The sequence below is a fragment of the Rhinatrema bivittatum genome, chromosome 6, assembly GCF_901001135.1.
Source record: "Rhinatrema bivittatum chromosome 6, aRhiBiv1.1, whole genome shotgun sequence".
NCBI lineage: Eukaryota > Metazoa > Chordata > Amphibia > Gymnophiona > Rhinatrematidae > Rhinatrema > Rhinatrema bivittatum.
Window position 1 is genome coordinate 110,189,426 of NC_042620.1, and position 15,220 is coordinate 110,204,645.

The 15,220-nt window shown below is 46.8% G+C and overlaps 1 protein-coding gene across 9 annotated transcripts in view; it reads right to left on the reverse strand.

Annotated features, from left to right (window-relative positions):
- Positions 1-4,119: 4,119 nt before the first annotated feature.
- Positions 4,120-15,220, reverse strand: part of METTL8 (methyltransferase like 8) — a 128,483-nt gene continuing 117,382 nt past the window's right edge. For 8 of the 9 annotated variants that reach the window (XM_029605769.1, XM_029605766.1, XM_029605762.1 and 5 more), the window contains one exon: positions 4,120-5,230. In XM_029605769.1, coding sequence (XP_029461629.1) covers positions 5,040-5,230 — 191 coding nt within the window. In that variant the 3' untranslated portion in view covers positions 4,120-5,039. The remainder of the gene's footprint in view (positions 5,231-15,220) is intronic. The other variant, XM_029605765.1, reaches the window with a different exon arrangement.

The following is a 15,220-nucleotide window of genomic DNA, read 5'->3' on the forward strand; positions in this document are numbered from 1 at the left end:
CTGATGAAGAAGTGGAAACATGGGGGTTTAGGCCTTGCCAACTTGCGTTTCTATAATATGGCATGCAACCTATGTCATTTAGGGGACTGGAAGATGGGTTCAAAATTTTATAATCATTTATAGATTGAAAGGGAGTTAGTAGCACCATGGGATTTATGTTTTATACTGCATTTCACCAATACAGGTGAAGGAAAGCTCTATTATTTTACCAATTTGGTTAACTCGGAAATGGTTTGTTCCAAATTTGGCCTAAATTGGAGGATCTCTCATTATCTCCCCATATGGGGCAAAAGAGAGTTTGCACCAGGGATCCACAACCCAATCTTTTTAGACAATGGGCAGTCAAGGGGATACAGATTTTAGCGTCTCTTAAGTGAAGATGCAACAATTTCCTCCTTTCAACAATTGCAGACTACTTATGAATTAGACAAACATTTTTTCACATATCTCCAAATGTGGCATTATATGATGGCCATAGATTCACAGGCTCTGGCTCAGGCATTTCACTCAGAAGTGTCAGATTTTTGAATGGAAGGATCCCAGCAGACACTCTATTTCTTATTTTTATCAAAAAGTGATGCAGAAATCACCACCTATAATCTATGATACTATAATAGATGGTTGGTCTCAAGAATTAGGGGTTACTCTTTCTAGTGATGTTTATGCCAAATTTATTTTCTTATAAAAAGGCTCTGGGATGTATCCAACCAGAATCTCTGTAACTCTATACATACACCCCCACTGTCTAAACAGGCAAATTAATTTTGTCATATTTATATGATATTGTTCACGGGCCTGACCAATCTACCTTAATTGTTTGTTCTATTTTTATTTTCTTTACTCATATCTTTTTCAGTATTTTTTCCACAACATTCAAGGAGTACATAAACCAACCCTCTGCGCTCATATATCAGAATGAAAGGAGGGGAAAAAACCTCAGACAGCGCACCTTAAATGTCATAGACCTTTTAATGGTGCAAGTGGCCGCACGGCTGCCATCACTGGGGAAAAAAACCTTCCATTAGAGTCATTTTTTCAGACTTCAATAAACTTTTCTTATTAATGATTTTTTCAGGACAAGACAATCCATTTAGTACATATCTTCAAATAGGGTCAGTATTAGCTCCAAAAGTCAGGAGCTAATACCGACCCCATTTGAAGACAAGATAGATTGGTCAGGCCCGTGAGCAATATCATATAAATATATGATAAAATAAATTTGCCTGCTTAGACAGTGGGGGTGTATGTATAGATTTACAGATATGCCAAATTTATTGCTAGGGCTTGCTCAATTACCAATATAGGCCTTCATGAATTTCAGTATAAATTTTTGATGCAAGTTTACATCTCACCTGTGAGAGCTATTACAATGAAAATAACACAATCTAATAGTTGACTTAAATGCCTTTCTGGCAGGGGTACTCTGGGACACCTGTTCTGGAATTGTTCCGGCATACAGAAATTCTGGAGCACTGTCAACGAGATATTTAGGAGGTTTCGTGGGATTACTCTCCCTTTTGAAGCTTGACTTTTTTTGTTTGATGATTTACATGAGATTGTGTTTGCTAATCTCTTAGCAAAAAAAATTATTCTACATAATTGGCTTTTGTCTGAAGCACCTATGCGTACTCAGCTGATGATAGCTTTACTTCATCTCTGCGCCATGGAATATCATGTTGAAAAAATTGATCTGATTATCAACCATAAATCTTTTCTGAAAATATGGAATTTATATTTGCAAATCTTCCTTCACATAACTCTTGAGTTTTTATTTAAATGTTCTTCAGTGATAGATGCCTGCTTTTACTAGCTGTTGTAATGCTTGACTTATTTTTTGCTTGATCACCACTGACATCCTTGGTTGTGTTTGGTGTTTTGGGGGGATATATTTTGGGGTAGGGTTCTATTTCCAGCTGATAAACAGCTGTTTGTTTGTGTATGGGACTACTTTTCTGTCAGTGTCTGAGGATGTGCAGATCTACCACCCTTAGTCACCTCTTTATTACTGTTATGCATTTGATTGTGTTAAAAATTCAATAAAAAGATTTGAAACAAAAAAATGGAGAATCTCAAGGATCTTCACTTTCTGCCATATTGTTTAATGTGTATTTGTCACCATGGTAAAAACTGCTTGAAGGGCAGGGTTTAAATTTCAAAAATCTTTGCTGATGATATACAGTTTTTCTTCTCAGTTAAAAATTATTGACTTTCTACATTAAAAGAATTAGAGATCTATTTGCAGGCAATTAAAAAATGGATTTTTTTTTAACAGCTATCACTAAATGCAAATAAAACAGAAATCATATATTTAACTAAGGTATCGCTTCATTTGGAATTGCCTATGTTTAGGTTTGATAGAGTTGGCGCTACCCGTGAGGAAGCCCCCCACGGGTCCCCACCGTCAGGAGGTGGAGCAGAACGGGAAGCGAAAGGGAATGGTGAATAAAACGGAAAATGTCATAATGCCTCTGTATCGCTCCATGGTGAGACCGCACCTTTAATACGGTGTATAATTCTGGTCGCCGCATCTCAAAAAGGATGTAATTGCGATGGAGAAGGTACAGAGAAGGGCTACCAGGATGATAAGGGGAATGGAACAGCTCCCCAGTGAGGAAAGACTAAAGAGGTTAGGACTTTTCAGCTTGGAGAAGAGAAGGCTGAGGGGGGATATGATAGAGATGATTAAAATTATGAGAGGTCTAGAACGGGTAGATGTGAATCGGTTATTTACTCTTTCGGATAATAGAAAGACTAGGGGGCACTCCATGAAGTTAGCATGGGGCACATTTAAAACTAATCGGAGAAAGTTCTTTTTTACTCAACGCACAATTAAACTCTGGAATTTGTTGCCAGAGGATGTGGTTAGTGCAGTTAGTATAACTGTGTTTAAAAAAGGATTGGATAAGTTCTTGGAGAAGTCCATTACCTGCTATTAAGTTCACTTAGAGAATAGCCATTGCCATTAACAATGATAACATGGAATAGACTTAGTTTTTGGGTACTTGCCAGGTTCTTGTGGCCTGGATTGGCCACTGTTGGAAACAGGATGCTGGGCTTGATGGACCCTTGGTCTGACCCAGTATGGCATTTTCTTATGTTCTTATGTTCTTATGGAGCTTCGCCAATACCAGCTCTCGTTCCCCGCAGGTTGAGCCTTTGGGTACCATGGCCGGCTGGTCTTAGGTGGGCCTCTGTGTGGTTGATCCCGTGGAAGGTGTTCAAGGCAAGAAGCCATGAAGCAGCAGAGACACAGGGTCCAATGGAGCTGAGCTCGAGACAGGGCCTGGGTCCAGAGGTCTGGACAGGCTGAAGCAGGCTAGGAGTCAGGAAAACGTTAAGACCAAGTAGTCAGCTGGAGGCAGAGTCAGGTTCAAGTTGGAGTCAAGGCAGGCGGATGGAGACAAGGTCAGGTACAAGCTGGAGTCAGGACAGGCGGCTGGAGACAAGGTCAGGACCAAGCAAGGGAATCCATCCAAAGCGTGGTCAGAAACAAGCGAGGGTCAAGCCAAGGGATCCGTCCAAAGGGTAGTCAGGAACAGAAAGCTGGAACTGAAGCACAAGGACTGGAACAAACAGGAACACAGGACTGGAACTAGGTCAGGAACAGGAGCATGAACAAGCAGCAATTAAGCACACGACTGGAAGCATGGAGACCTGTTGCCAAGGCAAAGACTGAATGGCGAAGCCTGCCTTAAGTAGCAAGGACCGGCGACATCATCATCCGGGGCCGCAGGAAGGTTTCCCACCGCTGCACCTTTAAAGTCAGGGAAGGCAGGCACGCGAGCGCCTAAGGCAGACAGACTGAAACTAGGTGATGGTGGCATCTCCCCTCGGCGCATGTGGCTAGACCCGACTGGGACCAGAGGGACCTGTGGAGCTACTGGAGGAACCTGGAAGCGTAGCAGGAGTGCGAGCGCGTAGGCAACTGCCTACCTCTGCCAAAGAGGAAGGGCCAGGTCCGGGACCCGGGCGTCAGGGGTGAGTAGAGCTGGTTGCAGGCCTGCCGGGACCAGGAAATACAACATCTGGATATTATAAATTACGAGTGTTGAGACGAAAGCCTTTTTTAGACCCTAATGACTTTCGGTTTGTGTTACAAACATTAATCTTCTCGAGAACTGATTATTATAATTCTTTATTATTAGGAGTACCAGCAAAAACAATTAGGCCTCTGCAATTATTACAAAATTCCGCAGCAAGAATTCTATTTGGGATAGGGAAATATGATCACATCATGCCCATATTATGAAACTTACATTGGCTTCCTGACGATGCTAGAATTCATTTTAAAATCCTTATGACAACATACAAGATTGTACACAAGAAAGAAATTGGTGAGTTAGGTACATGCTTACATGTCTGGATATTACAAATTACAGGTATACAATTATGTCTATACACCTCAAGACAGTTTAAGATCATCAAATCAGGGACTATTATCAGTTCCAACAATGAAAAAAGCACATTTGGATGAAGTAAGGGAGAGTGCCATATGTATCGCTGGTCCATTTTTATTGAATACGTTACCTAAACAATTGCGGCTGCTAGAGGATAAAAAGGCCTTTATAAAAGAGCTAAAAACCTGCTATTTAGGAGGGTCTTAGAGGAAGTATGGGGAAAGTAATTAATCCCTAATATAGACAATAATTGAATGGCCTGACTTATGAGCTGAGAAAGAATGCGAGTGTTGAGAATGAGATCCCTTGTAGAAGTGTTTGTGTATTTTTATGTCTTTTGGTTTATTCTTTTTTTTGAATGTAATGTGTTTGATTAATTTAGAATTGTGAATGTGAATTTTGTGAGTCACCACGAGCATTGGAGTGTGCGGCCAATAAATATTTTAAAATAAAGCACTCATGTGCAACCAGAGCAGGCAGCAATCAAAGAAAAAGGAAAACGTTTTGGTTTCAGTTGTGTTCATGCCTTCCTTAAATCATCAACACAATTTTTGTAGGAAGTGCTAATTGAACCTGCTTTTAATTGGGGGCAATCATTATCATATATATGTAATAATAATAATAATAAAAATAAAGTATTGTCTAGCTGGCAGGAGCCCTGAAAGACTCATCTTCGGGCTTGTTTTGCGCAGGCTGGAATGGTTTCTGGAATTTGCTCTGTATCCAGACCCGAGGCATTTTTACTTCTTTCTTCCTGTTGATCTTTAATCGCCGATCAACTAAATTCTGAACTTGGCTTAATCCAGCTGAAGTGAAAATACGGTGTGTCTCACCTGCATTGTCAAAGAAATGTTACAAAACATGATTAGAAAAGGAGAAGGAGTTAGGGTGAACTAGCTTAACTTGGAAAATGTGCTTAATAGTAATTTTCAGACATAACTACGCTGCTACACACATCACTTTTCAACCACATTACTTTCTTCAGATATTATTAGCAAACCAGACTCCGAGAAAGTTTGGAGAAAAAAATGCAATTTGGAGCTGTTTCTTGATACTTTTAAAGAGACAGCACCACAATGACCACAACATCTATGACAGTATTGGTTTGAAAGAACTAGCTAGAGGAAGTGGGCTGGTAACTTGACACAGCTGAAACATCTCATGCTTGTTTGTCACAATTAATAGCAGCCTGTATAAAAGTGATACAAACAAGATGGTATTTTCCTTTCCACTTGGTCTACTTAAGATGGGTATTCATTTAAGGTACACCTTAGTGGCTTTAAGCCTGCATTTACCCTATTATGCATATTGCAGGAAATCCCAAGCCACCCACAAGAGAATGTTTTGCCCCAGGGCAGATTTAGAGCAGTTCTCAGAAAGTGCCTTTGCAGATTCAGGCTGACTAGAATGGCCAGCTCCAGAGCTGACCCTAGAGGGCAAATCCATTTTACAGGATTCCCTCAACATTTTTATATAATTAAAAAGAAGTTTATATAATTTGAGGAAAAAAAACCCTCACTGATCACCTCCATCCCTTAACCACTCACAGCTCGTTCCTTGCTCTCCCTCACATACATACAACTTTCTTTTTCCTTCCCTCTCTCATATACACACACTTGTGCATTTCCCTGCTCCTCCCTCCCTCTGACTGTCAGGAGCAGGCAAATGCTTCTTACGTGTGTCTGCTTCTTCCTCTGAAGTTTGAACGTGTGGTGCCAGCAGGTCCTATGAAACTTTGTGCATTCATACTTAAGTTACTGATATATAGTGTGGCTTGTTTTTTTGGTGTTTTTTTTTTCATTTCCTCTGAATTACTATGTAGTGAGAGCTGTCAGGCAATCAGAAAGAAGCTGCACTTGATTGACCTCAGGGTCTTCTTTCAAACCAACCAACTATATAACAGCCAGGGAGACCAGTCACTCCCTGCACTGAATCTATAATCCTTCAGCACCATCTCTGCCTCAGGGGAGAGCAGTCATCAATACATTTAAAGATCAGTGGGCAGCATTTGGGCTGCAAAAATTCAAGGGGACACTACAGTCTAGGGGTGAAATTCTTCTATGCACAAAAAAAGAATGGGATCTGGGAGTGATTCTATCTGACAATTTCGAGGTGGCCAAACAGGTCAGTAAGGCAGTGAAAAAAGTCAGAGAGATACTCGGGTGCATACGGCGAGGAAAAGTCAGCAGCAGAAAAAAAAGAAGCTGCATTGCCCCTGTAAAGGTTTCTGGTGAGACCTCATTTGGAATACTATATATAGTTCTGGAAATCCCACCTTCAAAAGGATATAAATAGGATAAACCTTCTGCCCAGATAGTAGCTACTAAAATGGTCAGTGATCTTCTTTATAATTCTTATGGGGACAGATTTAAAGATCTAAACACATATACCCAAGAGGAAAGGTGGGCTAAGGGAGATATGATATAAACGTTTAAATATCTTAGAGGTATCATTGCACAGGAGATGGGTCTCTTTCAATGGACGGGAGACTCTGGAACAAGGAGAGTTCATGGGATGAGGGTGAAAGTGGGTAGACTAAGGAGTAATATAAAGAATGGGATTTATTTAATGTTTGGGTATTTAAAGGTACTTGTGACTTGGATTGGTCACTGTTGGAGACAGGATACTGGGCTTGATGGATCCTTGGTCTGACCCAATATGGCATTTCTTATGTTCTTATGAATGGCCTCCCGGTGGAGGTATTGGACACAAGGACAGTATCTGAATTCAAGAAGCATGTGATAAGCACATGAGTTCTCTGAGGGCATGATAAGGATTGAACAGATGAATAGATGGATGGGCAGACTAGAAAGGCTGTATAGTCTTTTTTTGCTGTCATATTTCTATGCAGTTTCACCTGAAATTTCATGCTGGCAAAAGACCTTTGATTTATATTAGGGGTGGCCAACTCCAGTCCTCAAAAGCCACAAACAGGTCTGGTTTTCAGGCTGTCCACAATAAATCTGCATGAGATATTTTTGCAATACAATGGAGGCAGTGATTGCAAATATATCTAATGAATATATAATTGGAAATACTGTTTAACATTTATTATTTTTAGCTTATCGTGTTAATGTCAGATTTTTATTATATATCACATTGGTTTATCATGGTAAGATTTATTTATTTATTTATTTATTTGACAGTTTTATATACCGACGTTCTGGTAACATAGTTACTAATCACTTCGGTTTATATTGCAACAAATAACTTGACAATATATAGAATAATGTCTTACAATGAACAAGGTAGGATGAACTTGGATAAATAAATAATAAATAATAATAATAAATTAAAATGAACCTGGGAATTATAATTTAAATACAATAAATTTTAAAGAAAATGAGTATAAATGCTGGTATAATTGCTGGTACTGACTATGTCGAGGCTGGTGTCGATAGTGATGAGGTTAAGAGCTTGGTTGTTGGGGTTAAGGAAATGCTTGGTTAAACAACCAGGTCTTGAGTCTCTTTTTAAAAGTAGGTGCTGATTGTACAATTCTAAGGTCTGGTGGGAGAGAGTTCCAAAGTTTAGGACCAACGGTGGAAAGAGCTCTTCGACTTAGTGATGTTTTGAGAGGATGGGCCTATAGGGTGTCTCTCTGGGCTAGTCTAGTTGGACGGGAGGAGGTGAGAGGCTGTAAAGGAATGGTGAGGTCAATTGGAGTAGAGTTATTGATGATTTTGTGGATTATTGAAAGGGTTTTATAAAGGATTCTATGTTTGATAGGGAGCCAGTGAAGGTTTTTTAAGATGGGAGTAATGTGGTCCCTTTTGCTGGATTTAGTTAGAATCCTCGCAGTGGCGTTTTGTAACAATTGATTTGTGATTAATCAAGTAATAAATAAACTAAACTTCTCAAGTCTTCCATCTACACATGCTTCCCTGAATCTTTTTTCCAATCAGGTTTGCTGAACTCGGGAATATGTATTTCTGAACTAACATGCAAGCAACAGGGATGAAGAATTATTCTACAAGGTTGCCAGAAGATTTTATATACAGAATGTTATAGCCTAGACAGTGATCTTCATTTTAAGGCCCGGAAGTCACTAGTGGCTCCCAATAACCCTAAGTGCAGCTCCCTGCACAGGCAGCAAGTCCCTGGAGAAGGTGATGGGGAATTAAACTGGGGGAGGGGGGTGAATTGGTTTGGAAAGCATAGTGGGGGCTGACAGGAGAGGCAGGTGGGGGTTGACACTGGCTGGGATGGGGATAAAGGAAAGTGTATTGGGGGAAGAGAGTGTGGGATGAGAGGGGGAGAAAAAGTAGTGGGGAGGATAGGATGTTGAAGAGGGACTGGGTGGGGAGATTGAGTAGGAAAGCAGATGGTTTTAGTTACACGAGTCACTCTGAGTGCATTTTGGCAGTAAGGCTAACCATATTATTCGAAAGTGCCCACTGGGCAAGCTGCTTCATTGAATAGGGATCCCCTTATCTAGGGTGCTGGGCACTTTGTCTGATGCCTCTCTTGGCCAAAGTTGCCCTGCTTGAAAAATAGGGAAGATCACTGGCCTAAGAACTTGCAAGCCAATCAAATAGCAGCAATGTCACGTAATGTTTAGAGCAGAAGCCAGGGAACTCTAGTTCAATTCTTCTATTATTCGCTCAAGCAAGCTCCCTATGCTCACTGCCACGGCATTGTCTGAAAACACTCTTACCGCATTCTCTTCGTGCAATGGCAGAAATTCCTAGAGTACTCTCCTTATCACCCTTGTCTCTAACTGGTTGAAGGACCACCACACCTCCGTAGCCATTCTGTGCCCCTGAGTTATCTGACCTTGACAATGCACTCCCCCTCCACCAAGACTGGCATCGATTGTTAACATTGAGGCCTCCAAATCCATTCCTCTGTCCAGATGCTGCACTGATCACCACCAATCCAGACTGCTTCTGATTAACTTTCCTAATCTTGTGAATGCGGACTCTAACGAGCAGGATTGAACCTATCACTTGCAGATAATCCCATGCTCTGGGCGCACCTGACCTTGCAATTTGTGCACTTTCTTGGAAGTCTTATAAACTTTGCCCTTCTGCATATTGAAGCAGGCCCCTAAATACTCCCTCTTGAGAGATCTCCAGCTTGTTCTTAGCAAAGTTGATCATCCAGCCCAAGGTCTTGTAAAAGATGAATTACCCTGGACATCTGCTGACTTATTTGATTTAGATTCTGCTTTTCAACTTCACACGAAGGGCAGCCACACAAAGGGCAGCCACAACCTTGGAAAACATCCTAGGGGTAGTCGCTAGGCCAAATGGGAGCACCTGAAACTAAAACTGACCTCCCAGGACAGTAAATCTAAGAAACCTCCGATGCTTTTGGCAAAGGAGAATATGTAGATAAGCTTTGGATAGACCTAGGGATGAAATAATTTCTCCCTTTCTGACCGCTGTAATCACAGAGCAAATTGTTTTCATCTGGAAATGAAGAACCTTTAGAGCCTCGTTCATATACTTCAAGTCCAGAATAGGGCTAAGCTGCCTTCCTTTTTGAGAATCACAAAGTAAATGGAGTATTTTCCCTATCCACACTCTTGCCTCAGAACCGGAATCATGGCCTCCAACTGAAGAAAATGATCCAGAGTAACCCTTACCACCACCTCCTCCATCATTGAATAACAAGAGGAAATCATAAAGATGTCCAGCACCCTTCTTGAAAATTATAAAGCATAGCCTTCTTTTGTAACTAAGATAGTCCGGGGGGAATTCTGTGCTACTGCAAAGTGAAGAATTTGCGTAGAATTCCCCCCTGCGCAGAATTGCCAAATTCTGTGCAGAAAATGGCAGTGGAGGCCTCGGTAAGCTACGAATGTAGCGCATGCCATTCATGCAAAGATGAAGGCCTTGGCGCACCACGAATCGCGGCGAAGATGAAGGCTCCAGTGTGCTGCAAAAGGAGCGCACATTGTTCGTGGCGAAGATGAAGACCCTGGCGCAATGATCACAGTGAAGATGAAGGTCCCAGTGTGCTGTGCTCCGCTCACGGCGAAGATGAAGACCCTGTTGAGCGTGAATGTGTGTAGAGAGGTATGTGTGTGTGAGAGAGGAGGGAGAGAGGAGGGGGAGGAGGAGTGGGGAGGGGATGTGAGAGAGTTCAGAGGGGAGGGGGTGAGAGAACAGGGGGGTGAGCAGGAAGCTGTGAGAGAGAGCAGAGGAAGTAAGAGAGCAGGAGGGGTGAGAGAGAGCAGGGAGGCTGCTTGAGAGTGGGTGCCAGAGAGACAGAACTTATATGAGGAGATTGTGAAGGAGTGTGTATGTGTGTGAGTATGTGTGTGAGAGATTGGGTGCTGGTGTCTATGAAAAGAAAATTATTACTTACCTGCTAATTTTCGTTCCTGTAGTACCATGGATCAGTCCAGACCGTGGGTTATGTCCCCAATCCAGCAGATGGAGTCAGCCCAAAGCTTTGAGGGGGCGTCACCATAAGTACTAGTACCCCCTCTGCAGGAGTTCAGTATCGAGTATATCAGAGCCCGAGTAAACAGAAAACTCCCAATTGGATCAAGTTGAAACAAGACGGCAACAATAAGCCGCTAAAGTGAAATCGAGAAAAACTGGGACCTTCCCACCAATGGGCGGGGGTCACGAATATAGCGTGTCAACCTCCATCAACAGGGAAGACGGGACACACGTGAAAAACAACAACAGGAAGACACTACTGTAACATGAAGAACAGCTGAGAAGAATCAGCCCGAAAGACAGCAGAGCAGGAGTAGAACCCATATGCGGTGGGCGTCTGGACTGATCCATGGTACTACAGGAACGAAAATTAGCAGGTAAGTAATAATTTTCTTTTCCCTGTACGTACCTGGATCAGTCCAGACCGTGGGATGTACCCAAGCTTCCCTAAACCGGGTGGGGTCCTGCAAGGCCTGCTCGGAGAACCTGTTCGCCAAAGTGTCCATGGACGGACGAGGCGAGGTGTAGTCTGTAGTGTCTCGAGAACGTGTGCAACGATTTCCAGGTGGCCGCTCTACAGATTTCTTGCGACGATACCGAGCGGCTCTCCGCCCAGGAGGCCGCCTGAGAGCGTGTAGAATGCGCCACAATACCGGGTGGGGGAGTCCGCCCCGTCCCGATGTAGGAAGCGGCAATGCCGGCCTTCAGCCATCTGGCAATAGTCGTCTTCGAGGCCTGGGATCCTTTCCGGGGACCAGACCAAAGGACGAAGAGATGGTCCGAAGTCCGAAACTCATTCGTAGCCTCCAGGTAGGATCGCAGCGTACGCTTGACGTCAAGGAGACGGAGAGACCGCGGTTCAGACGAAGAGAAAGATGGCAGTTCCACCGTCTGATTCACATGGAAGGCGGACACCACCTTCGGGAGGAAGGAAGGCACAGTACGAAGTGAAACGCCCGAATCGGAGAACCGGAGATAAGGCTCTCGACAGGACAGAGCCTGCAGCTCCGAAATACGCCGAGCGGAACATATGGCTACCAGGAAAACCGCCTTGAGAGTGAGGTCCTTGATCGTCGCACTCCTCAGAGGTTCAAACGGAGGTCCCGACATGGACCGTAGTACCAGGTTGAGGCTCCAAGATGGACAAGGATCCCGCAATGGAGGCCGCAAGTGTTTGACACCCTTGAGAAAACGAATGATGTCCGGATGCCGTAACAGAGATCCCCCGCCCCGCAGGAGGGAACCAAGAGCGGCCACTTGAACCCGAAGTGAGTTGTAAGCAAGCCCCTTTTCCACTCCCGCCTGTAGGAACTGGAGAATCTGCAGGACAGACGCCTCCGTGGGTCTTGTGTTCCGGTCGGTACACCACAGCTCGAACACCTTCCAAACACGGACATAGGCCACCGACGTCGAGGTCTTCCGAGACCGCAGTAGAGTTGACACTACCTCCTCCGGGTACCCCCGTCGGCGGAGGCGGCGCCTCTCAAAAGCCAGGCCGCAAGACAGAAGAGTTCTGCCTGGTCGAAAAATACCGGTCCCTGGTGTAGGAGGCGAGGAAGATGTCCCAGCCGGATGGGTCCGTCGATAACTAGGTGGAGGAGATCCGCAAACCAAGGACGTCTTGGCCACTCTGGCGCGACGAAAATCACAGTTCCCTGATGAACTTCTACTCGTCGGAGTAGCCGTCCCACCAGCGGCCAAGGAGGAAAAGCGTATAGTAGCAGATCGGTCGGCCACGGGAGCGCGAGCGCATCCACGCCCTCCGCCCCCCGTTCTCTCCGGCGACTGAAGAAGCGAGGCGCCTTGGTGTTCTGGGCGGACGCCATGAGATCGAGGTGGGGGGATCCCCACCGCCGGACCAGCAACTGCATGGCTTCGTCGGAGAGGGACCACTCTCCGGGATCCAGAAACTGGCGACTGAGGAAATCCGCCTGGACGTTGTCGACTCCCGCGATGTGCGAGGCCGCCAGACGGCCCAGATGCCGTTCCGCCCACTGCATTAGCATCGCTGCCTCTAGAGCGACCTGCGGGCTGCGAGTGCCGCCCTGTCGGTTGATGTAGGCCACCGTTGTCGCGTTGTCGGACAGGATCCTGACGTCCCGACTCCGAAGAAGGGGCAGGAAGTGGATGAGCGCCAGCCTGACCGCTCTGGTTTCCAGACGGTTGATGGACCACCTCGACTCCTCCGCGGACCACGTCCCTTGCGTGGCGCTGCGGTCGCAGACTGCTCCCCAGCCTACGAGACTGGCGTCGGTGGTTACCACTATCCAATTTGGAAGATCGAGGGACACGCCGCGAGCCAGATTCTCCGGGACCATCCACCAGGAGAAGCTGTTCCTGGCAAACTGGGGCAGCGGGAGAATCACCTGGTAGTCCTGCGAAAGAGGTTTCCAACGGGAGAGGAGCGCTCGTTGCAGAGGTCGGAGGTGCGCAAATGCCCAAGGGACCATGTCGATGGTGGAACCCATGACTCCCAGGAGCTGCAGATAGTCCCAGGAGGTGGGAGCTGGTAATGCAGAAAACCGCTGTATGTGCTCCCGTAGGGCTTGCGCCTTGTCCTGGCGTAGGAAAACCGCGCCCAGACGGGTGTCGAAGGTCGCCCCCAAGAAATCCAAGCGCTGCGAGGGCACGAGGGAGCTCTTGGAGAAGTTGACCACCCATCCCAGGGACTGCAGAAACTCTATCACCCTGGCCACCGCAGCCTGACCATGCCGAAAAGACTTCGCTCTGATGAGCCAATCGTCCAGATAGGGGTGGACTAGAACACCCTCCTTCCGAAGGGCAGCCGCTACGACTACCATGATCTTGGTGAAGGTGCGCGGGGCCGTTGCCAATCCAAACGGAAGCGCCACAAACTGGAAATGCTGGTCCAGGATTTTGAAACGCAGAAGCCGATGATGCTCCCGGCGGATGGGGATGTGCAGGTAGGCCTCCGTCAGGTCCAAGGAGGCCAGAAACTCCCCTCGGTGTACCGCTGCGATCACCGAGCGCAGCGTTTCCATGCGGAACCGTACCACCCGCAGGGATTTGTTGACCTCCTTCAAGTCCAGAATGGGGCGGAAGGACCCGTCCTTCTTCGGAACCACGAAGTAGATGGAATAATGGCCCGAGCCCACCTCTCCGGAGGGTACGGGCACAATGGCGCCTATCTCCCACAATCTGTCCAGCGTCAACTGCACCGCCCTTCGCTTGACGTCCGAGCCGCAGGGAGAGAAGATGAACCGTTCCTTTGGAGCGCGGGCAAACTCCAACGCGTAGCCGTGTCCTATGGTGTCCAGTACCCACTGGTCCGAGGTGATCCGCGCCCACTCCTTGTAGAAGAACGCCAGCCGCCCCCCAATCCTGGGGACGGCGGAGTGGGCGAGCTGAACATCATTGAGAGGACTTGGGAGAAGGTTGTCCCGCCGTAGGAGCGGAATGCGCGGGGCGGCGCCCACGAAAGGAGCGTGCCCAGGGCTGAGACCTGGGGGCAGAGGGCCTAGCCGCCGCCGGCCTGTAGTTCCTGTATCGTCTTTGCGCCCTGGCTCTGGTCCGGGAGGACGAGAATGCCCTGGTGGATCGATATCTATCTTCCGGCAGGCGATGGACCGCGTTTTCCCCCAGGGATTTGATGATCTGGTCCAGATCCTCTCCAAACAGGAACTTACCCCTGAATGGCAGGGAACCCAGACTTGATTTGGAGGACGTGTCCGCCGCCCAGTTGCGAAGCCAGAGGAGTCGACGTGCCGCCACCACCGAAGCCATAGAGCGGGCGAGGACCCGAAACAGATCATAGGAGGCGTCCGCCCCGTATGCCACTGCCGCTTCCAGTCTATCCGCCTGAGCGGCCTCCTCGGGCGGCAACACCTGCGAAGTGAGCAGTAGCTGCACCCAGAGGAGGCTGGCCCGCTGGGCAAGCGAACTGCACATTGCCGCCCGCAGCCCCACTGCGGAAACCTCAAAGACCCGCTTGAGGAAAACCTCCAACTTGCGATCCTGCGTGTCTCTTAGCGCCGCTCCACCCGTAACCGGTATGGTCGTCCGCTTCGTGACCGCCGACACCGCGGAGTCCACCCTGGGTACCTTGATGAGATCCAGGAAATCTTCCGGCAGCGGATACAGCCTCTCCATGGCGCGGCTGCCCTTCAGAGCAGCTTCCGGGGCATCCCATTCCCTGGTGAGAAGTTGCAGGAAAGAATCGTGAATGGGAAAAGCCCGAGCCCTCGGACGAAGGGCTGCCAGTACGGGATCCCCCTTCTTAGAGGAAGTGACGACCGCGGGCGCAACGGGAGCTGGCGGGTCCGGAGGGGGATCGAGGTCCAACCCCTGAATGATTTGCGGAATTAGGTCATCCAGCTCTTCCCGCTGGAAGAGGCGCAGCGTGCGTGGATCCTCTCCCTCAGAAGTAGAGTCCCCTTGTCCCGAAGCTGCAGGATCTGCCCCAGGGGA